At 43.6% G+C, this 24757-nt stretch overlaps 1 protein-coding gene across 1 annotated transcript in view; it reads left to right on the top strand.

Moving 5' to 3' along the window:
• KIF26A (kinesin family member 26A) overlaps positions 1-24757 on the top strand; it is a 119986-nt gene that overhangs the window by 20140 nt on the left and 75089 nt on the right. Inside the window, exon 2 of the mRNA XM_054972732.1 lies at positions 15481-15647. Within this exon, the coding sequence (XP_054828707.1) occupies positions 15481-15647 (167 nt within the window). The remainder of the gene's footprint in view (positions 1-15480; positions 15648-24757) is intronic.

Raw genomic sequence — 24757 nt, 5'->3', positions numbered from 1 at the left:
CAGCATAGAGGCCTTCTTCCATATGAACATAACTATCCACTCCAGACACCTTTGGAGGCTCTGCTTCAGGTGCCCCTGCCAGCTGATGCTAGACAGGTGACAACCTGAGAAAGGGCCTTCTCAGTCGTGGCACCAAAACTTTGGAATTCCCTCCCCAGGGAGATTCGTCTGTCTCCCTCTATCGTCGTCTACCACCAGGGCATGGAGACTTTTTTGTTTTGTTTGTCATACCCCCAAGAACTGTTCTTGGTGTTCCTCCTTGCTTTTGGTGTCGTGTGTTTATGTGTTTTGCTGAGTTATTTTAATCCATATATTAATTACATGCTGTTTTAAAGTTCAGATGTTTTCATGTCCACTCCTATCTGGGAGGAAAGGTGGCATAAACATTTCAAAATAACTAACTAAATAGCGAGTTATCTTCTATAGTGGTGTCATAATGCTCCATGTTTTCACATCCCTGCCCCATATTATTGGGGAAGGATACTGTTTGTGATATGTGAAACATCACAGCATGACATCGCCACAGAAGGTGCCAAATACAGGAATGGGGGTCAGAGAGACATAGTGAGTCACCCTTTCAAACCCTTCTGAATTGGACATAGGCTTTCTGAAATTTGAGTGGCACTTGATTCAGATTCATAATTGCAGCCTCCCTGCTGCCCTCTCCCCTTCCCAAATCTTCCCTGTTGCCTTTGGGGTAGTGGAGACAGGGAAGACTCCCAAAAGCAGTCTTAGGGCCGTTGCAGCCAGGAAGCATGGGACTGGGAAACTGTGAGTTTCCTAGTGCTCTGCATGTGTTCCTCAAGTGTAGGGAGATGCAACTTTTTCCAGGAAGATCACTTCTCAGAGGGTTTGTCAATTTCATCTTCTCCTCCCTGAAGGCTCTGTCAATTGCACCTCTCCAGTCTAAAACTCTGTGGGATCATATCCAGAGGGCAGAGAGGAATGGAAATGAGCTGGAGCTGCCTTCCAGAGCCAAGCTTGGACCTGGAGAGGTTATAATGGGCTGAAGTTTCCCTTCTGGCATTTCACAGCCCCTTCACACAGCTCCAGTGTATAGCAAAGCCTTTGCCACCGGCTCTGTCTTTTTAAACTACCTTTCCTGAATAACATTGCACCTCCCGACATGTGTTCTTTACATGCCAGATGTCTCGTTTAGAGAGAACTCTGTGTTTCTAACATTTCGCAGAAGCTGTGGATGCTGTCAGGCTGCGTGATACATTTTCACTGGGTTCTTCACTATCTGGGATTGAGCCATTTTTACAAAAGCAGCATTATTGATTTTGTATTTGGTTTCAAGTGATTTATAAAAATGTCTGGAAATGGTATATTTCCCCAGCAGCCCTCTTTTTGAAATTTCTCTCTGTGCAGATTAATGTTAATAAAACAAATGTATTACCAGCAGTGTCCTAGAAACCCTCGAGTCACCACAAGGGATGCTTATTAAAAGTTAATTCTTTATTTCCTTTTAAATATGCTCGGTCCAGGGCTAGTAAGTACAGTTTCTTTTTAAGGGCTGTTAACTTTGTGGATTTATTCTCAAGGCTGTGCTTAGGGCAATTCCAGATGGTTCCTGGAAGCACTACTTTAGACAGGAGGGGAAAGCTTGTGTTTATAGTCAGTCATTTTTTTTGCACCACGGCTGAGGGTGCCTCGACTTGTCATTCTGGTTCGTTTGGATGACCCGTAATTCACACAGGGATAAGAATGTTTCTCATGTGTTGAGTCTCTGCTACATGAATACAAATTTGTGCTACTGTTATAGATTGGGGGTAGTGATGGTTTGCAAGGAATAAATAGTGTGAATTTGGTTTTGACTCTGTGTTGTTCCTTACACTGAGAATTCCCTCCCATCTAATACTTGTTTAACTGTTTCATTTCTTTTCTCTTACTCTTTGAAGTTCTTACTTGGCTCTTTAGGGTAACCCAACTTGTCCCTGCTCCCTGTACATCTCTGTGTCTTTCCAGTTATTTTAGAACAACGCATATGTGAAAGTAGAAAAGAGCAAGAGCCCAGTAGCCTCTATAAGGCTAACAAAATTTGTGGTAGGGTATGAGATTGCGTGATATCTCATACGATATCTGAAGAAGTGAGCTGTGACTCATGAAAGCTCATACCCTACCACAAATTCTGTTAGTCTTATAGGTGCTACTGGACTCTTGCTCTTTTCTCCTGCTACAGACAGACTAACATGGCTACCCATCTTGATCTATCTCCATATGCTTGTTCTTTGTGTGAGTATAAACTTCTCTGTGATGATTGCAATTTAAAACCTTTTACTACACCAGCAGCAGGACTCTAATCTGGAGAGCCAGGTTTGATTCCCCACTCCTCCACTTGGGTCAGTCACAGCTCTCTCAGAGTTCTCTCAGCCCCACTCAACTCACAGGGTGATTGTTTTAAGGATAATAATAACACACTTTGTAAACTGCTCAGAGTGTGGCATTAAGCTATCCTGAAAGGCAGTATATAAATGAAATGAAGTAGTAGTAGTAGTAGTAGTAGTAGTAGTAGTAGTAGTAGTAGTTGTTGTTGCTGCTGCTGCTGCTGCTGCTGCTGCTGCTGCTGCTGCTGCTGCTGCAATGAATAGTCTACATCATAAAAGCAGATCCATCCTTAAAACTTCAAGAGCATAACCATGTCTTGACCTGGCACTTAAACTTCAGTGACGAGGGTTCCAGGTGAATGTCGGTGAGAGGGTCCCAGGGCACCACCATAGAAAAAGGCCTCTTTCCAGTCACAACCCACCTATCTTCTGATAGTGCAATGCCTGGAAAAGGGCCTCATTTGAAGATCGTAGCTGACGGACAAGGGCTTTATGGGTGCAGGCTGTCCTTTTGTTGCTGTTGTTGCAAGCCATATATTGACTTCAGTTTAATTTTTGTGAGGTATCTAGTAGATGCTGAGATCTTTATTAATGCTAATAGGGTTTCACATGCATCGGGTTGGACCCAAATCGCTGCCAATGGAATCCTGCTGGAAAAACAGGACTTCTCTTCCTCCCCTCTTAAGAATTCCGGGCCTGTGGGCCATAGGACCCCCCTGGAACAGCAGAGAGGGTAAAGAGGGGATGTGGCAATGGGTGTGGCAATTGTCAAAAACTGCTGTCCCCTACTGCACTATTCAGAAGTGCTGTTCTGACTGCATAATTGCTTTTAGGGCATTTCAATGACACCTTTGGATCCAAGCCTTTATCTTGCTTACTTGTTCTGCGAGTTAGATCACCATTACCCTCACATTAGAAGTAGGACATCAGAGCTGAGATGACATAGTTTGCCTAGCAGGATTTGAGTCCAGTGGCACCTTAGACACCAGCTGATTCCGCACACATTGGATAATGCACTTCCAATCCTCTTTATAGATCATTTGGAATGGATTTTTTCGTGTGCGGAACAAAAATAATCACTTCAAACGATTGATAAAGTGCATTGAAAGTGCATTATCCAACGTGTGCGGAATCAGCCACCAACAAGATACCATCTGGAGAAGGGAGCTTTGACTCTCAAAAGTGTACACTTTGAAAATCTTGTTGGTCTCTTAAGGTGCTGCTGGACTCAAATCCTATTTCTAGGCAATAAAAACATGGCCACTCACCTGAAACAGGGTTTGCTGTTTGCTGAGACCACCCTATGAATTCCTATTTGCAGTGAGGTTTCAACCAGGATTTCATGGCCCACTCATGCTTTAGGGCTGTGCATTCAGATATAACCAGTCTGAATATATAATTGAAAAAATGCCTTATCAGTATTTTTCAGGTACGTTGCAGTATCCAGGTGATATTCAGGATTCTCAGGAATACCGGATATAGATTCCTGAAAAATTCTGGAAATATTTGGGCACATCCAGGATTGGCATTTTAAGACTCCCAACCTTGTTTTTCTTCAATTGTGTGTGTGTGTGTGTGTGTGTGGGGCGCTCTCCTAAGCAATTGGATCAGATGTTAGGGGGAGCACTTCTGTGAAGAAAGTAAATAAATATAGTGCCAAAAACGTCCTTGCCACTATAATAAAGAAAAAAATCACTGCAAAATCACAGAAACAAGAGATGTTAAAAAAGTAGACAAGTAACTCAATTTGAAACAAGTGCGAGCAGATCCCACTAAAACATCTAAAATGAAGCTCATGCATGTTGTACTTGTGTTGTGTTTCTTCTATACAGGGTGTGAAGGAAGAGGAGCACTAGTGATGAAGTTCTGTTGGTTCTATTAGGGTTCTGCTGGGATTCTCAGGCTTGACATTGGTTGTGTTGGGCTTGCAGCACAGTCCGTTGCTTATGGTGGTTCTGTTTGGATTCTCTGGTTTGATACCAGTTGTTTTGGACTTGCGGCAGTGTCCCTTTTTTAAGTTGGTACTGCTGGAATTCTCTGGTTTAGTTTTGGTAGTATTAGACTTGCCACATTTGCCACTGGCTGATTCTGCACACGTTGGATAATGCACTTCCAATCTTCTTTAGAGATCATTTGGAACTGAATTTTTCGAGTGTGAAACAAAAAATCCACTTCCAAACAGTAGCTAAAGTGCATTATCCAACGTGTGCGGAATCAGCATATGGCTCTGCTGGCATTCTCTGGTCTGATGTTGGTCCTTTTGGGCTTGTTGGTTCTGTTTGCATTTTTAGGCTTTTGGCCAGTGGTTGCTCTTACAGTATATGTTTGCTTTTTGGCTTCTTTGACTTCCCGCTCCCCGGAATAGGAGACGAGTAGAACGGCTGGGTTATCATGCTTCATTGTGGCTTTCTAGGCTTCATGGATGTTCATATATCTGTCCTATTCTTCCTCTGCTGTTAGTGTACAGTTATGTCCCAGGAAAATGAGCTAGAATACCTCTCTGTCATTAAGTCATTGGCAGCGCACTCCTAAAGAGAATTTCAGCTTTTCAAAGCAATGACACCTTTTAAGCCTGTTTACTTCAATCTATGATCCCTCTCTAAATTGCTGCTAAACAGAATTCTTTAACTTTGGTCTTTAGAAAATCTTGTAGTTCTTCCTCACTCTGTCGGTACATGGCAAAACTTGTTTAACCTCTGACTTTAGGGGTGTTAATTGAGTAATTAAAAATGGAGTGGAGTGATATGGATCATCTGTAGTTGCGTTATTTCGCTAATTAATTTATCTTGGCAAGGCTGACTTCATTCTGCCCCTCCTCCCCTCAATCAATACACGCTCTCTAAAGTTCCCCTCCCAGTTGATGTGCTCTACATTTGTAGAGCTAGGTGTGTGTGTATATATTTAGTAAGCAGCCCTGTAACTTTTTCTATGGAAATGTGTTGATACTGGCTCTTATATGTTCTGGGTGATTTGGATGGGTATCCCTGGGGAAGGCAATTAACGTGAAAAAAACCACAGGCTCTCTTTGAAGATTGGGCAGTCGGCATCCCAGATGCTTTAGGGTGAAGACTGACATACACTGGTGGTGGGAATCGGTTGAAAACATATTCTCCACCCTGAAGCAAAGCACCCTGGGATGGCAGCAAAGTGTGTTGTATCTCTCTTCAGCCCTAGCCGCTTTTGAAAATGTAGGTTTGAAGACAATGCAGAGCAGCTGTTTGGAGCCGGGAGGAAGACACACGAGGAGGAAAAAGAATACAGTTTCATAAACATAGGGATTTAAATTTTGTATGAGTTTAGCTTTTCTGCATCATTGTGATGTGTTCCTGTTTAGGTGCATGCCTTACCGAACAGAGGAAAGGCAAGAGAAAATATAAGTGGTACACTCCATTTATACCTCTTCAGTCTGTCTCATGTCTAGGCCTGGCCTTGTTCTCACATGCAGGACAATGAGGTGGGGAAAAAATGCAGAGGTGGTAGAATAGACAACCCCACTGAAGATTGCAAGTTGACGGGTTTTGGCTTTGGAATGTCCCTTCAAGTTAAAAAAAAAAAGGGAAAAAAGGTCTTTGTAAATAAATTTTAAAAAACTACCACACTGTGCAGAAAGATTCTACGTCTTTGCTTACCAAGCTGTGTGTGTTTTTTCCCCCCTGTCTGCAGAAAGTTTTTAACACGGGAGATTCCGGAATGTGATCCTCCATGACTGCAGTTTGAAGTGGTACAGTCTATTTGGCCACCCTGGGCCGTTTCCACACGGCTTGCCTCAACCCGGAACGCTGCACAACATGCCGAAAAAAACGTGGAAGATCGCGTTTTCTCTCACGAGTTTTGCACGATGTTGTGCAACATTGCGCAAAACTCATGCAAGAAAACAAGATCTTCCACGGTTTTTTCGGCATGTTGCGCAGCGTTCCGGGTTGAGGTAAGCTGTGCGGAAATGGCTCTGGTTTCTGCCACCTCACTCACTTGCACATGTGAATAGAGTGTCTGATATTGCATGAACTGGCAATTATCTAAGAAGATTCCCTAAAGAAGGGAGCTTTGGCTCTTGAAAGCTTATACCCTGAAAATCTTGTTGGTCTTTAAGGACTTGAATTTTGCTGATCTTCTGCAGACCTACATGGTTACCCACCTGAAACAAAGATTTCTTGTGTTTGTCTGTCTGGTATTAAAGTAGAGCAGCACGTGAAACTATCCACAGAAAAACTCGAGCATGTCACTGTAGGAGATGGTTATAAAACATGATCTACGGCAGCACGAAATTTTAAGTTTGGTGGCATCCCGTAGAGTATTTAATTGCATTTGTGCTTCATTACAACACTGTCTTTCTTTGCCTAAATTTATTTTAACTAATTAGTTTGAAATGTCAGAGTAGTATTTCAGAGGGTAGAAACACCGTATATTATCATTCAGGAAGCCGTTAACCCCAGTGACAAATATGTATTGTGGCTTCTAATCTAATTAAGCATTTTTAAAGAATTCCTGGTCCCTGTGTTTTAACAGTCTTTCCTTAAAACGGTACTTACCGAGTGCAGTGAATTTGTACCTTGTCATAGCTATACATGACAGTAAATGACTTCTTGTGGTGGGGTGGTGCTCTGAAGGAAGTTTTAGACCTACATTTCCTATCACAAATTGGTGTAGGTTGGAATCGAAAAATGTAGTAACCATCAGAAGGTCTGAGTTCCATCTTTAGAAAAAAAGAATAAAGTCACCTCAGCTTATTAGTCCAAAACCTTGAACTGAATACATGTAAAATGACCATTCAGTATTTTCCAGTGTGAGGTAGACTTTCTAAATTGAGGGGGAGAAATGCGCCATGACTGCATACAACAAAAAATGTCAAGCAATAGCTCTGTTATTTGTGGGGCTTTTTTTCTGGGGAAAGAGGGAGAGGAACTCTCTCCAGGGGCAACTCCTGGGAGGAGGTGTCTCCCCTGTTACTACATGCGCGCTCCCTGTTACTACATGCACTGTTACTACATGCATGCACTCCCAGGACTGTGCGATGACATCACTTCCAGGAAGTGATGTCATCATGTAGGCCATGGCCTCACCAGGAGCAGTCCCGTGCGCCACAGGGCCCCCAATTTGGCCAGGATCAGGCTGGATTCAGTCTGTTCTGGGCCTGCATCAGCCTGGAACGGGCCGTTGTGGTGCGAGGGAGCCCTCCTTGCCCAGCGTTGGCTCGCTCCTGGCTGTTTTGGGCCTGATCCTGGCCATTTATGGTACAAATTTTGCCAAAATGGGCTTGAAACAGCCCTGATCAGGCCTGAATTGGCCTGGAATGGGCTGCTGCTGCATGGGAGGATACTCCCCCACATGATAGTGGCCCGATCCTGGCCGTTTCGGGCCCAGTACTGGTGGTTTAGGGCCTGTTTTGGCCATTTTGGTCCCATTTTGGTTATTTTGGGCCCAATTTGGGCCTGAAATGGCCAGGATTGTTCCCCCCGCCCTGCAGTGGCCTGTTCCAGGATGATTTGGGCCTGATCCTGGCCATTTTGGGCCCATTTCAGGAGGAAATGGCTAGGAGTGGGGGGCAGTTTTGAGAACTGCCAGAACACCATTCTGGAGCGTTCCGGCAGAAAAAAAGCCCTGGTTATTTGAATATTGCTGATGGTTTGGGAGTTTAGAAGACCTGATTTTATTGGCAGGGGGTTGGTTGGAGGAGGTTGAATTGTGCCTGTTTTAGTTTTCTCCTCTAGGTGACCTGGTTGTTGGGGTGAGGACTGAGGTTTTATATATCAAATTTTTGGTATCTTCAGTGTTTAATTGATCAAACAACCTTTTATGTAATTTATAGGTTGTAACATTGACTTACCTTTTATGTTCTTCTGTATCTCAAAAAGGCACTGCCAACAGTCACTTCACTGTGAATATACTTCAACTGCCTGTGCTGCTGGAACTTCTCTTAAGGGCCATGACAGGATGCCAGCAATTTAAGACTGGATGCACTGACTCATAGTGTAGCCTAAAATGGGCTCTAGTGGAAGGATGCTCAATATCGATAGACCCGTGGTGGGAGGCCTCCTGCCAGCAACCCTGTTGCTTTGGTGGGAGAAAAATAATATAAAAAACAGCTATATCGCTGATGTCTATACGTCATTCCTAGGTACAACCTGGAAATGACAAAAGGTAGCTGTAGGAATCACCAGGAACACTATGTTTTCCATAGAGTTCCTGGCAATTCCTAGAGCTACCCATGGTCACTTTTGGGTTGTACCTGGAAGTATGTAATGATACTGGTGCCAACATATGCATGCTGCCCCCTTGTCCCCACCCCTGGCCCTCCTGCCAGTTGCCAGGCTCAGCCTATTGACAGAGGTCTTTTGCTGTTTCCCTAATCAAAAGAGCCTTATGGGCTGCTTTTAAGCCGCAGTAGGGAAAGCACAATACATTTCCTATCATGAATTGGTGTAGGTCTTTTTCCAAAATGGGGCTAAAAGCAACCTGGGATGGCCGCTTTTGATTAGGGGAATGGTGTAGAGAGGTTTGGAGGAACAAAACTGAAACCATCTTCCCCCAGGATTACATAATTCACCCCCCCCACACCTGCTTTTTGATTTCCAAATAGCCTGGGGGGATCACTCACAAACCCCCATAATTTGAGCCACAAAGAGAACACTGTCTATAACTGGTTCTAAGAGCGGATAGCAATGCCGGGCTCGTGCAGCCCTACTAGAGGATGTGGTAGGTAGATGTGGGACTCAGGATTCTGCCTCTGATCCATTCTTGCAGATCCTGTACCTCTTGGAGGCGCAGTGTTTGTCAAGCTATCATCTTCGCAATGTGAGACATGTCAGGTTCAGAATGCTTCCCTATATGTTGTAACCAAAGAGACTCCATTTTAATTCTTTTAGTGTTCTGAGTGCTTTCTTCACAGGTGCCAAAATGTTCCCTAGCAGCTATCTCACAGAAGAGGAATGTTTTGGCTACAGCTTTTCCAGCCCTGGGAAACTTTCACTTTCTCAGCTTCAAAGGGATTGTTTTGAGAACTATGGGGGGAGGCTGGGCCTGCTGGGTCTTGATACTTTGTACCTTTTTCTTTGCCTCTCATTCGTAACAATATACGTGTACCAACCCAGATATTGCATCTGGGCCCGTGGACTATAATGGTTGCATTTTTCAGTAAATCTTTTGAAAACAATGGACTCTTGTCTGATTGCAGAAGGTAGTCTGGATACAACTATTATTTAGCCACAGATCTGACAAGACAGCGCTTGGGCGGAGATGTGCAACGCTGCTGGCTAAAATTGTGACAAAAAAAAGTTGGAAAAAATAAGCATTATACTGAGTATAAATAATCTGAACGACTATATCCTCGATTCATGTATTTATTCTGGTAAATTAGATGGGTAGAGGAGTTTGCGCACGTTCCTGAGTATGTTTTTATCCTGCTCTTCATCTCAGGACATCATGGAAGCATATGTGGTTCTGCCCTTTTATCTCTGCAACAAGCTTGTGAGGTAGGCGAGGATGAAAGAGTGACTGGTCTCAGGTCTCCCAGCAAGCTTCATATCAAAGTGGGGATTTTGACCTGGGTCTAGAAGATCCTAGGAGATCTCTTACTGCCACACCATGCGGAGCCAGACTTTCTGAAGGCAGTCTCTCAATAGGATCAGGGATCTCACACAGCCTGGTGTTGCCTGAGGCTTGCTTCAAAATGAGAAAGAAAATCCCTACAGTACTTCCAACAGCTGTAATTCCTATTTGGCCAAAAGCAACGGACTGGTCCAAATTCTCTAAGTATTATTTCATGGCAAGTGGGAATTTGAACTCAGATTTCTTTAGTCCTAGTCCCATCCTCTAAGCACTTGCCTAGGTGAGATCCTTCAGCTTTTGTAAATCTTTTGTTCTCATTCCCTAAAGCTTAGACCATAAGACAGAAGTGAGCCTTTAAGTTGCCTTGAGGTTCTCTGAGCTTAGGTGCACCTTAGAAACCAACAAGATTTTCAGGGTATAAGCTTCGAAGAGAAATGGCGGAATTATTTTACTCACAAAGGAGAAAATGCATAAAATGTTTTAGTTTTAGAAATCAGAATAAGATAGTATACTGATATATTATTCTAGACTGAATGTAAGGTTAGGATCTGATAAGATGGAAAATGCTTAAATATCATTTATGAGGTAGAATACAAGATATGGAAACTTTGGCATAATAGTTAAAAGAAATGATCTGTATCGAAGCATTAGACCATATTAAGATATAGCAGGAAGAATGTTCACGGAGCCCCCTCGTTTTGATCTTTAGTTGATCTAAAAGGGAACACTCGGTAGAAAAAGAATGTGTTTAGTCAGTAAGGTACACAGAAGCTAGAATAGTAGATGCCATCTTCATTTTAACATTGATGAACTCTGATGAAGGTATGTTGTGTGTACGCTGTGTTTTAACAACCCTCGTAGTGCAAAATCCTACCGTTCCTTGGACCCTGTTATCCCCCCCCTCTTTTTTCTGTACCCCTCTTTGTTTTGAAAATAAAAATAAAAATAATAATTTAAAAAAAAAGATTTTCAGGGTATAAGCTTTCCAGAGCCAAAGCTCAGTTTTTCATATACAGTATCCTGTATCTGAAGAAGGGAGTTTTGACTCTCGAAAGCTTACACCCTGAAAATCTTGTTCAGCTCTAAACCTTGCTAATGGACTCCATTCCTATTTTTGTACTGTAGACCAACCTACCAGAAACCAAGACTCTGTTCTTGCTGTCACAGGCTGACCAAGCACCCCTCTCAATTAAACATGGGTTTATGACAGTGTTGTTGCTAGTATGTCAGTGGTGTCCTGCGGTTGTGTGTGTGTGCTAGATTGTGATGCCAACACAGGCAGATAAAGAGCCATTTTCAGATGCTTCTTTCTGAAATTGTCTTTTTTTAGAAGCCTGTTACCATCTCTCTTTTGGAAGAACAGAGAAAGTCAAACCACACTCTTAAGAGAACTACAGGCTGTGTAAAATGCAGGGTATATGCGTGCATGCCCATACGCAGTTTATGATGGACATTTATTTATTTATTTTTCTGAAAAAGAAATCAATGTTTTTACTTGGTTCTTCTGACCGCTCGTGCGGAAAGATGCTACAAACGTGCCTGTTGGGTTAAGTTCCTCTTAAAGCGGACGGAGCTTGTAGGTGATGCCTGGCTGAGAAATAATTCCTGACAGTTATAACTGAAGCAGATAAACAGTTCTGCCAACCTTTGGATAATGCCGTAAAACAAAAAGGGTTCTGCTTATTGTTTTCCATGTTTTCATGCTTGTCAGACGTTTTAACAGCGCATTACTTATAACAAAAGGCCTCCATATTATTTCTGTTGTCTGCCTCTGGTCATGGTTTTAAACTTGTCCGGCACGGGGCCTTTGCCGACACGCCTGCCTTTTATTACTCATTACTGGGCCTATGGACAAAGAACAGAAAAGGCAGGGAGACTCAATTTTGGGGGGGAAATTGCTTGGCTGATAGATGTGGCAGAGTAAGGAACCATATAGCAGAATAATAGAATTAAGTGATCTATGAAGTGCCCTAAACTGAAACGTCGTAATGGCAGGACTCCCAAGATCTGCTGATAATTACTCCCAAATTGGCTTTTATATCCCCTTCTGTTCAGTCCTGTGTTTCTGATTGTCTTGTTGATATCCTCTCCTGGGAGTCTTGCCAACATCTTAGGTTGAACATAGCAAAGACAGAGCTTCTAACATTTCTACCCCGAATCTTCTTTTTCCTGTATCTCTTGGTTACCTTTGGAAATACTGTCCTCTCTCATATCCTCGAGGAGCGCATCCTTGGATTCACCTTTCATTCGACTCTGTCTCTTTCATGAGGATGTCTGCCGCTTCTCCTCAAAAACCAAATGTATTGTCACACTTCCTGAAGATTGCATGTCCTTTCATTGCAGTTTAATGTACTTTCAGTAAAATCCTAAGAAGAGTTACTCCAGTCTAAGCCCATTGATTTAAGTGGGATTAGACTGGAGTAACTCTGTTTAAGATTTCTTAGTTAGTCATTAATATTCATTTCTTCGTCACCTATTTCCCTACCATTCTTACTGGTCTTACTGGTGTCAGCCTCCTTTGATAGGGATTGTCTCTAGGGCTAGCCATGCAATGACTGGCCAAACTTTTGGTCGACTGACCAATTATTGATTGTTCTTTCAGATTGTTTCACTTTTATCCTGCGATACTTGAATAGGCATCTTCTTGGTTTTAAACTGACTGTTCTGGGATTTAACAAGAACAACAACAACAAAATAATAACTGCTTATATACAGATTAATGCCTCACCCAAAGCGGTGAACAAGTTACTGTTATTATTATCCTCACAATACGGCTGGGGAGCTGGGTCTGAGAGGAACGGCTTACCCAAGGCCACTTACTGAGCTCATGGCAGTAGTGGGATTCAAACCAGTGGAGTGCTGATTCGCAGCCAAACCACTTAATCACAAAGAGTTTTCTAAATTGAAATCTGATGCTATGTAAAATTCTTTTATTTGCACTTTCTTATCGAATGCCATTTTCAATGGTATTCATGCATTTTGTTTCTTTTTGTTGTTGGTTTTGTTCTGGTTATTTTACTGTTTTTAGAATCTGTGTTGTAAGCTGCCCCTCATATATATGGAGAGGTGGAATATAAATATTCTGCATAAACAAATTGATTGATAAAATACTGTGAAACATTTTTAAACTGCTGTCATGTCTGAGCCCCATCCATGCCAATGCTAATACTGAACAAACGTTTCATACTGTAACTTGATGTCATATTGTCAATGCCATAACTGTTTCTTTCACAGGCTGCTTGCAGGTGCTTATCTAACGGACTGTAGAAACTTTCAGTGTTCATGACCTTGTGTACTACTCACTCCCGTGCTTTGCTATGTCTTGCTTTCTCCGTGACTCAGCTTGATAGTACAGCTATGCAAGATGTTCTCAGGGCAAATTCGCGCCAAAAATATTGTTTACTATCAGGAGGGGGAAGGAGCGAACGTTTGAGTTAAGAGGAAGGTTTTCCCCAAGAATTACTATTCTTGTCAATCTGCTCTTACTGTTTAGATGCTCATCTTGCTTCTGAGTAATCCTATGGACATATATATGGAAATGATTTGATTTCTGAATAAAACCATTTAACCAAGAGCCTGGACTTCTTGCTGCAATGGTACAGGGATCTGTCTGCCATATCCTGTCATCCATAGCCTGACAACTGCTAGCTTTATTGGCACAAGACACATCAGCCACCAACAAGTTTGATATCCATGCCAAGTCCCAAAAACAAATTGACTAGCCTTTACTGTGAAATGGTGAAATTAGGGTTTTTAAAAAAAGAAAATAATGATTTTAACTTTTACTTAAGTTTGGTGGGATTTTAATACATGGTAGAAATAAGAAAAAGCTTTTATTCTCACACATGCCATTGATACCAAATGATACGATCATGAAACACAGTTACACAGTGCAGTTCACGGAACCCTAACTTCCTTGTATTACATGAATGCAAGAAGTCAAATTATTGGTCTATCAAGAATAGTATTATCTTCTCTTACTGGCATCAGCTCTCTGGTGGAGGGACATCATTCTCATCTCCTACTAACTTATCCATTGATCTAGAGATTAGCATGGATTGAACTCGGGGCCTTTTGGGTGCAAAGCTGGTGTTCTGAGGAGCCATAGCTCCTCCCTTCCCCAAACATCAGTATTCTTTACAGGGGACAGTACATCACTGGCACTAAATCTTGGAGTGATAGTTGTAGCTCCAAGCCTACTGAGATAAGAATCCCGTCTCCTTTACCAGTGTCTCTGGACAGCTTGCCCAGCTTTTTATATATTCAGGAAGCTCTTCTAGATATCCAACCAGATGCGTCTTGAATACGTTCTCCCTTTGGGTTGGATCCCATGGACCCATTCCTCTAACAGCAGTGCTTTCCCAGAACTTGTTGTGTCACAGAAAAACTCCTTTTGCTGAGGGAAAATGTCACTGTTAGCGGAATAAATGTGTGGTATCCATTCCAGTGGTTCTCCTATTACCAGGGCTTTTTTTCAGTGGGAACATGGTGGAACGGAGTTCTGGCACCTCTTAAAAATGGTCACATGGCCAGTGGCCCCTCCCCCTGATCTCCAGACAGAGGGGAATTTAGATTGTCCTTCACGCTGCCGAGCAGCGCGGAGGGCAATCTAAACTCCCCTCTGTCTGGAGATCAGGGGGCAGGGCCACTGGACATGTGACCATTTTCGCCGAGGGCAATTTAAACTTTAAAAAACTCCCCTCTTGTTCCAGCTGATCCAAAGTGATATCATTATGCAGTCTTGAGTTCTACCACTGAGTTCCACCACCTCTTTTCCCAGAAAAAAAGCCCTGACTATTACCAATAAAATACTGCAATTACTACTAGAGAAGGAGAGCAGTTACCCTTCTTAGAATAGATATGTTACCATCAGTGGTCATAGAGGGTAAATATAGAAAGCAATCATACGAGGAAAGCGTGTGTGTCTGTGGGGCCGGGAAGATAGAAACGAGGGGACACGTTCTTTCTAGTGTAAACTTTACCAAAATATTTGAGTGACCTATATAACTACAATTCGTAATCAGTTCCTGGGAAGAAATGATAGATTTTATCTAGATGAGCTTTTAGCCAATAGGGATCAAGAAACCACCTTAAAGGTGGCAAAATTTGCTGTGCAGGTCATACGACTCTGGAAGTATTTTATAGGGGGAAATATTTAAATATTTTTATTACTGTTAAAGTTTTATATATTTAAGCATTTGGATTCTGGAAATTCAGTGCTTACTAGATGGATAGGTTTGTAAACCTTTGACTGCAATAATTAGATTGTATGTCGCTACTTGTTTGGACTTTGACTGCATTAAATATATTGAAAAAACACTAGAAGTCTCGCCTTCACTTCTGCTGCTACTACTTAAACCATACTAGTCCTGATACTACTTTACATACTACTTTATACTTGTGTGTTAGGTTTCCTTTTCTTGATTAATATGCAGTCACCCCTGCTTCTATAGATGATATATTCACCTTTTAATCATAACCACTATCGTGTTTGTACTTTTCCCCAGTTTTGTACCCTCTAAAGGAAAAAAAAAAACCACACCAGTAATCCCTTGACCAAAGTGAATATATTTATAAACACCTGCTTTCGATTTTGGTTTTCCCTCAGGAAGCAACAACAGGCGAGTGTGGAAAAGAAGGTTCAAACATTCAGGTCGCCTCAGGACAGAACAACTCTGACCAAAACGGGACTGGCAGTTCTTTAGCCAATCAAAGTTTGGCTACTCCTGCTGGCGTCTCTGCAGGTACTTCAGCTGCGGCGTCGTTCTTCATAAGGTAGTGTTCATCTTTATGCTTTACACAATTATTAATGGATACTAAGCAAAAAAAAAGCTCAAACTTAACTGCGAGTTGGTGTTGGTGTAGTGGTAAGAGCGCTTGGCTAGAAGTGGGGGAGGGCAGAGACTAGGTTTTCATATCCTCACTTGGCCACCATGCTTGCTGGTTGATTCTGGGTTAGTCACCCTTTGTGAGTGCAGCTATGTAGGAGGACTGGAGTTAGATCTGCAGCTGATTTCACTGAAAATGTGCTGTTTTTCAGCTTTAAAGCTCTAATTAACTTGGGACTAGAGTGCTTGAACAATAGAAAAAAGGGGTTTTGTGACTAACCTAGAATAAGTGTGACTCTAGAAATGATATATACTTGGGGAGAAAATCAGAACTCAACCTGTAGTGTAGTTTAGGGTTTTTTTTTCTTTTAAATAATATATATAGTCTCTATGTTTATTGTTTATAGTTTATAGCTATTATGTTATGGTTTATAGTTTAAATAAAGAATATTCTACCTGAAAAAAAAGGATGCTCTGTGCTTGTATGAATTTGCCTGAAGGTGGAGATCTTTACAAGAGGACATCTGTATGGTTACTGTGCCTTCAGAGGTTAAGTAGGTAGCTCTCAGAAAGGGGGGCCCTTTCAGCGGTGGTGCCCCATTTTCAGTCAGATTTATATTCTTAAAGGTTTTGAAAGGCTGACCTGAACTTTGTTTTGGTTTTGGGTCTAACTTTAAAAAAATGTGCATTGTGGCATATTATTATTGGAACTGTAATTAGTTTTAGTTGACTTTGGATTTTTTGTTTCTTTGCATGCTATGCTGGGAACTTTTTGAAGAATCATAGAGTAGAAGGTAAAGGTAGTCCCCTGTGCAAGCACTGAGTCATTACTGACCCATGGGGGGACGATGCATTACATTTTCTTGGTAGACTTTTTGTTATGGGGTGGTTTGCCATTGCCTTCCCCAGTCATCTGCACTTTACCCCCACGAAACTGGGTACGCGTTTTACCAACCTCGGAAGGATGGAAGGCTGAGTCAACTTTGAGCCGGCTACCTGAACCTGGCTTCCACCAGGATCGAACTCAGGTCATGAGCAGAGCTTGGGCTGCAGTACTGCAGCTTACCGCTCTGTGCCAGGGGGCTCCTCATAGAGCAGAAAATGCCTCATAAATTTTCTAAGTAAATACAGTTTTCCTAAGTTATTATCATGCATTCATATGGTGGTGGAAATGTAGCCAGGTCTCTTGTTTATGTTGTGATGGATGAGATACCCGGTAATAAGCTGTAAAATACTTCATTCCAAAAGATCTTTGAGTAATATTCTCTCTAGTAATGGATTCCTGGGTGCATTTGCAACTCTGCATTTTGCGTAATGAAGCGCTAGGTGACGTGCATACAAATTATTTTTAATTGTGGACAATACTTCCTTAGATGCCATTGTCTAGCTTAAGAAAAATAATATCGCCGTTCAAGCGTGTTCAGTGAATCTTTTTATGCTTTGTGCACAAAAACACATTATACCTTTCCAGCCGCCAGAGCCAGCGAGTGCTGAGATGTTGCCTTTATTGCAACAGGGCTCCACCAAGTGCAGTAATTATGTCTTTATAAAAGCAGATGCCAACCATTGTTGCCCATCGGCCCACTCAGGGCAGGAAGGAGGAATTTTCTTCAATGGCACCATGCCAGCGGTGCAGTGTCAGTTCTGGAAAACACCTGGAAGTGATGTCTCATTGCTGAAGTGACAGCGATGTGATTTTTCACAGATTTGGACGAGTTTCCCCCAAAATCTTAGAGCATCACATTGATGTCACACAAGTGATGTGACATCTGTTCTGGGTTTTTGCTGGAAGGGGCGATGTGCTGCCAGTACAGTGCCCGCCCCCACCGGTTGCTGCCATTGACGGGTAACCCTAACTTAGATAAGACATAGGATTCCCAGCACTGCCAAAGCAACTACCCAGGAGGTTTGCGGGGGGACACCTGGTCATCATACAGTTTGGGGGAAGGGGAATATGTGGTCACTTTGGAGTGATGGTCTTTATGGTCTTTACCATAAAGTCTAGCCAAAATTCCTAGAGCATCATTATGGTGACCATTTTGTTCTTCTGCTCCTTAATTTCTTCAGAGTAGGAGATTGGGGCTGGGGGCAGTAATTTTTTTTTAAATCTGCATGGAGGTTAGCCTTTGGCTAATAGCTATGAGAGTTTTGATCAGGCATCTGATGAAGAGAACTTGATTCTCGAAAGCTTATGCTATAATAAAATTGGTTAGTCTTAAAGGTGCTACTGGACTCTTTTTGATTTTGCTACTACAGACTAACACGGCTAACTCCTCTGGATCTATTTAAATACACATTTCCACGCTCCTATACATACAATATAATTTGAAATTTAAACAAGGGAACCTTGAAGGCTAGCAGATTTATTGTGAGACAAGCTTTCTAGACAGGAGTTTGCTTTATCAGATTCATGAAACGAGTCCTCATTGGGTAGGCATACATACATACAGAGATCTTTTTAAAGGATTTGTGTATGTCTCTGTAATTACATGTGTGTGTATATACCTGCCACCCGAGAACTGATTGATATGGTCTGTTGAAATAGTCCACAAGAACATACGGCACAACTAAATCCTAGCTTTTATATTGCCACAAGACTCTCCCCTCCTCCATTTTTGTTTTCACTGCAACAGACTAACATGGTTAATTCTTTGGAATATAATTTGGTGCCTCCCTCCCCAAACTCATTTCTATTCAGTGAGGAGGGGCTGTGGCTCAGTGGCAAAGCATCGACGTGGCATGCAGAAGGCCCCAGGTTCGATCCCTGGCATCTTCAGCAAAAATATCAGGTGGTAGGTAATGTGAAAGACCTTTGTCTGACATCCTGGAGAGCCACTGTCAGTCTGAGTAAACAATCCTGACCTTGAGGTGGTTTGGCTGCAAATCAGCACTCTACTGGTTCGAATCCCACTACTGCCATGAGCTCAGTAGGTGGCCTTGGGTCAGCCACTCCTCTCAGCCTCAGGTCCCCGGCTGTATTGTGGGAATAATAATAATGCTAACTTGTTCACCGCTCCGGGTGAGGCACTAATCTGTCTAGAAGAGTGGTATATAAGTGCAGTTGTTGTTGTTGTTGTTGTTGTTGTTGTTGTTAAGGCAGCTTCACGTGTTTGAAGAGAGAAATAATTTTTCCTCCTTAGTTAAGGAAAAGGCGGGGAGGGGGGAGACATACCTTCTGTTCAAAAATCCTTTCAACAGTTTTGGACGTTAGAAATCTTCCTGCGGATACCTTGAATCTCGGAGTCCTTCGGCCACTTGGTGCATTTTCTGCCCCCAGCATTCAAATGCTCAGAATGTGTTTGGATGTTTAATCTTCAAAGGAGACCTTTAGTTGACAATTTCTAGAGTTGGGATGCTCAGTCATATTTCGAATGTCTACGAGTTTTGGATTAAAGAATCTAATTATTCACTAATGAACAGTAATGGTACACATAAACTGAGGGTCACTCTCTTATTACAGGCACCTGATGGTTTGCTGATATGCATTTGGCTATTAGATTGACCATAAAATACAGTCAATAATTGAGGTGACGGGGAGAGCAGACACCTTATCAGCTGTAAGCTTGATAGGACAGCTTGTCAGGACCGGGTACACTGATTGAGCAGTGACTGAGCATATGATTAGGGTATCGGAGCAGTGTGCGCCTCTAATGAAATGGCGAGAAAGGCGTTGCAATATTAACACAACCACTAAATGACTAATGTGTTTTTCCTTCCAAGGCTCTGGTGCTTCCATTCGTTCCGATAAACTGTATCCCGGCTATTTATTGTGAGTTGCCGAGTGCAAGGGGGGCCGTTTGCTAAGACGTTTGAATACTTCACATGCTGTATTGGGATGGTGGAGGGGAAAAAGGGCTTCCAAAACTCATTGCATCCAGATCCTCCCCCCCACCCCACAACCCGGTCCCCTTCAGAATTTGGCATTCGGAATTACCTGGGGATGGATGCGGAACTGATGCATCAGGGATCCTTGTGCTACCTTGGTAGAAGTAGCGATCCCCTCGCCACTCCGTGCCAAAAATCTAATTGCCATGATGTATTACAAACTGATTTCAGAAGTCCTCTGGGTCATAGTGATCCTGTGTCGAGACTTAAGTTCCCACATGGCCTTCATGTGCTTATGTTCTAGGCCAGTGATACTCAGTGGTTTGAGAGCTGCATGTGGCTCTTTGACAATGCCATCCGTAGTTCTTCTGAACCCCATTTCCCAGAGTTGCACCCACTCCATGCTTTAACAAAGTGGGCACAGCAGTTGCCCGATAGGACTTGTGGATAGCAGGTGGTTCCCTCTTTGAAACGGCTTCTACTGGAGGAACTAGAGCATGGGTAAACAGTGCCACTGGAGGGATGAGAAGTTTACTCTGAGCGAGAGAGTGATGCTGGCTTGATGCCTTCCTTTGGACCCAAGAAAGTTCATGCTGTGGAAAGCCTGGTTATCCTTTACTTCCATTTCTGCCTTCTTGCTGTCACTGAAACAGGAAGCAGAGCATGTCTTTGGCAGCTGTTGGTCAAATCCAAACAAGCAGGCTGTGCAGAAAAAAAGACCCCACGTACAGTATTTATGTGGCTCTTTTGGTTGATGGTAATTATGAATGTCTCTCTCTGACAGCCATGAAGTGAATGCTCTAGGCTGATCGACATGCTCCCCATTGTTGCCTGTATGCATATATACCAAATGTGTAGGTGTGGTGAAGAATCCAGTCTCAGCATTACCAAGGCCTCAATTTCTTTTCCCAGTGTGTGCCAGACTTTTCCCGCACCATCCCAAAATACAGTTTGAATTGGTGCAGTAGTACATAGGTGAAGCGTTCTAAAATAGAGGTCTGGATAAAACTGCAGTGCAATTATATATAAATAATCCAAAGAGAGGTACAAACACAGGGTCTTATTTATGGTTTACCCTTCCGGTAAGACTGCAAGGGTCATCATACAGATGCCATTTACCTTTCTATTAATGCAGTACAACAGTAGTGATTTCGCACATGTTGGATAATGCACTTCCAATCCTCTTTATAGATCATTTGGAACGGATTTATTCGTGTGCAGAACAAAAAATCCACCTCAAACAATTGATAAAGTGCATTGAAAGTGCATTATCCAACGTGTGCGGAATCAGCATCTGAGACCTAATCTTGTTTTCAAGTTTAGGTAGCCCTACTATAGCTAGAGGCAGCACTCCAAGATCCCATGTAGCTTTCTTTCCCAATTCTACTACTGGAAATTTATGTAGTTGGAAATGCCCAAGGTTGAGTGTGGGATCTTCAGCAGGAAATTCACATGCGTCGCTAATGAACTATGTACGAGGACCTCTTGATCTGACTGGCAGGTAATGTTCCAACAGACTAATGCGAGTAACTTTGTGTCGTACTTGTTCAGTAGCAGAGTATCTGCTCGGCATGCAGAAAGTCCCAGGTTCAATCCCCGACATCTCCAGTTAAAAGAATCAGGTGGGTAGATGCTGTGAAAGACCTCTGCTAGAGACCAGGACAGCTGCTGCAGGTTGGAGCAGACTCTATCGACCTTGATGGCTCAATGGTCTAGATAAGGCAGCTTCGTGTGTTTAGAATGTTGGACTAGGCCATGTAGGAAACCCTGGTTAAACTCCCTACTTTACTTCACCATGAACCTGAGTGACCCCAGGAGAAGAGAATTAAAAAGACGACAGGGAGAGTCACCTTGATCACGTAAGAAGAGCCCTGTTGGACCACAACAGACCAGCATCCTAGTCTATCTGGTCCAGCATCCTGTTTCGTCCCTGGAAGGCCCACAAAGATGGCATAGAGACTAAGGTCTTCCCCTATGGCTGCCTTGTAGCACTGGTATTCAGAGACTTCTTGTTTCTGTATATGGCTGCCCCCTTTATTGACCACGGCTAGTAGCAACTGAGGACCTCTCCTTTGAAACTGTTCCACCCACTTTGTCATCTGTACTTGTGGCCATTATTACATCCTGTGTCAGTGAGTTATTTCCTTTTTCTGTGCTGAACCTTTTCCCCAACAAATTCATCGGGCGCCCCTGAGTTCTAGTATTATGGGAGAGGGAGAAAAGCTTTCTCTGTCCAATTTCTTCAATCCATGCATAATTTTATAAACCTCTGTCATATCTCCTCTTAGATGGTGTTTTTCTAGGCTGAGAAGTCCTGGTAAGGTGCTCCAGCCCCTTAATCCTCTTGGTTGCCCTCTTTTGTACTTTCCCCAGTTCTGCAATATCCTTTTTGCAATACAGCAACTGAAACTGCATACAGTATTCCAAATGAGGCCTCACTATAACTCTATACAAGGGCATTACAATGTTGGTTGTTTTATTTTCAGTTCTTTTTCTAATAATTCCTAGCATAGAATTTGCCCTTTTTTTAAAACCACTGCCACCAACTGGGCTGGCATTTTCATTGAGCTTTCCACTGCAACCGCAAGGTCTCTTTCAGTCTTATCCAGAGTTCAGATTCGATCAGCATATATTTACAATTAGTAATTTTGTTCCAGTATGCACCACCTTAGACCCTGACCTAGATAGCCCAAGTTAGCCTGATCTCGTCAGATCTCAGAAGCTAAGCAGGGTCAGCCTTGGTTAGTACTTAGATGGGAGACCTCCAAGGAAGACCAGGGTGGTAGAAGCAGGCAGTGACAAACCACCTCTTAGTCTCTTGCCATGAAAATCCCACCAGGGGTCACCATAAGTCACCTATGACTTGAAGGCACTCTCCACCATCATGCATCACCACATGGAACCTCATTTGCCCCTTAGAGGAAGGGTGAAATAAAAACATCTGGATTTATAGGAACTCTCCGAATGACAGAACTGAAGCATGCCTTGGTCTCCCTTCCCCTTCCCCTTGCCATCTGCCTGAAACCAAAGGATGTCTTTTGAAAGAGGGTGGAAATTGTTTCTTCTCAATATGAGCCCCTGTGATCACCATGCACTGAAGAAATCCAAACAAAAATTAAGACTATAAAAATATTCTTGCTAAACCTGAGGAAAGGCCCGTTTAGTACAGCGTTCTGTTTCCCTCAGGAATCAACCAACTGCCTCTCAGAGGCCTACACGCACGGCGCAGATTCCAAAGCCTCTTCCTCTTGCTTGCTCTATAGCAACAGGTCTTCGGAGGTCCACTGCCTCTGAATATAGAGATTTCATTTATCTGCCGTGCCTAATAGCCCTTAAAAGACCAATCTTCAATAAATTTCCTTTTAAAGGTCCGCAAGAAGTGATAAATCTCAGTTCTTTCTAATAGCTGAAGAGACCTTAAATGAGATAGTTAAGCTGCAGAAAAGAAGGAAACGTCTTCAGGATCCCTGGCCATTTGGACTGACTAGAAATGTCTTTTCCATCCCGAAGATGATGATGGCTTTTACCCTGATGTGAGCATTGGGATTGCAATCCTTTGACCTTTACGTGGGAATAAGGCTCGTTGACTGAAGTTGGACATTTCTCAGTAAATTTGCACAGCACTGAGCTGCGAGCCTTCCTAAAGAAAATTGGGCTGGCAGGGGAGCAGGGAGGGGGCTTAACCCAGACCTCTCAAGTCCTACTTACATTAAGGACAAGCTGTCTTCTGGCCCCACGCATGTTGACATCACAGTTTTGGACTGATTTTAGAAGAACTGACCCTGATATGAAGTGCTTGTACACTCTTGCACTCCGAGTGATAATGTCCGTAAAGCACACATGTGAGCAAAGTCCATGTAAGTACCAGTGTTGGGGTTCGTGCTTACCCCTGTGCCTCCAGGTCCCTCCGCTGTGGTGCTGCCCAGCTGCTGTCCCCTCGCTGGGGTATCTTTCCCCCAGACCGCCTGGTCAGTCTGATACCTTCGCCACTTGCCCCAGGCAGGCATCCCCACAAGCCCTCAGATGCGACCTGAGAGATAGCCTGGTCGTATCAGCCTTTGGTCTGGAGAGCTGACCCTTATATCAGGGGCAGCATCTCCGGTCTCTTTCTTGGCCAGGAGCTTATGCCCACCTTATATCCCTCCCTCCTAAGTGATAGCCTGCCCCCCCATCATGGTCCCGCCCCCAGGGCCAATCTCAGGACCTGGGCCTTTGGAGCCCAGATGGCCCTTCCCCAGGGCCAATCTCGGGGCTCCTCAGGGTCACTTCCTGTCTCCTGCCCTCTTTCACGCCTCCTCCCCTGCCTTCCCTGGGGTTCTCCCAACTGCCAGCTGGAAGAACCCAACGCCCCTCCTGGGACGCTGGCTGCGACATTGGGGAGCTTCTCTGTGGCACCGAGGCTTCTGCTGACTTCTGGGTTGTCAGCTCCTTCTGCTCTGCCGCTCAGCTGGGCCACGCAGCTCCGCTTGCCGGCTCCACATTCCTAGCAAGGCAGCTCCCTTGTGCCAGCTGCTGGAGTGGCTGTGGTGCCTGCTTGGCCCTTCTGCTGGCCTCCTTGCCGTCCCTGGAGGCCCATCTTGCTGGCAGGGGAGGGGGGGTCACAGCACCATGGGGGCATCCAGTCCGAGCTGCAGAGCTGGCTCTGGACAACCAGTTTGGTGTAGTGGTTAAGAGCGGCAGGACTCTAATCTGGGAAACTGGGTTTGATTCCCCACTCCTTCACTTGAAGTGAGCTGGGTGCCCTGGGGTCAGCTGGGTGCCCTGGGGACAGTCACAGCTCTTCCAGAGCTCTCTCAGCCCCACCCACCTCAAGAGTGATTGTTGTTGTAGGGATGATGACGACAACAACATACTTTACAAACTGTTCTGAGTGGGCATTAAGTTGTCCTGAAGGGCAGTATATAAATGGAATGTTGTTGTTATTATAATTTTTATCAGTTTAACACCCTCTTTGGTGGTCCCTTAAGGCACCCTAGTGAGTGTCCTCCTTCCCTATAGTGTCCTTAGCGTAAGTAAGGTTGCAAGGTGCTTGCCAGTGGAAAGCAAACTTATGGCGGTTTGCTCTTCTGCCTGCTGATCAGTGGCAGTTGGCAGAGGAGGCAGGCCACCTGGCGATTGCCCTGCCACCAGTAGACAGCCCAAGAAAATGTACATGCTTGCTCCTGGCCCTACGCATGTCAACCTCACAGTTTTGGACTGATTTAGAAGAAGCGTTACCACGCTCCAAGTGAT

This window comes from Eublepharis macularius, chromosome 2 (assembly GCF_028583425.1).
Source record: "Eublepharis macularius isolate TG4126 chromosome 2, MPM_Emac_v1.0, whole genome shotgun sequence".
NCBI lineage: Eukaryota > Metazoa > Chordata > Lepidosauria > Squamata > Eublepharidae > Eublepharis > Eublepharis macularius.
Note: the sequence above shows the minus strand (reverse complement) of the source record. Positions and strands in the feature narration are given on the sequence as shown.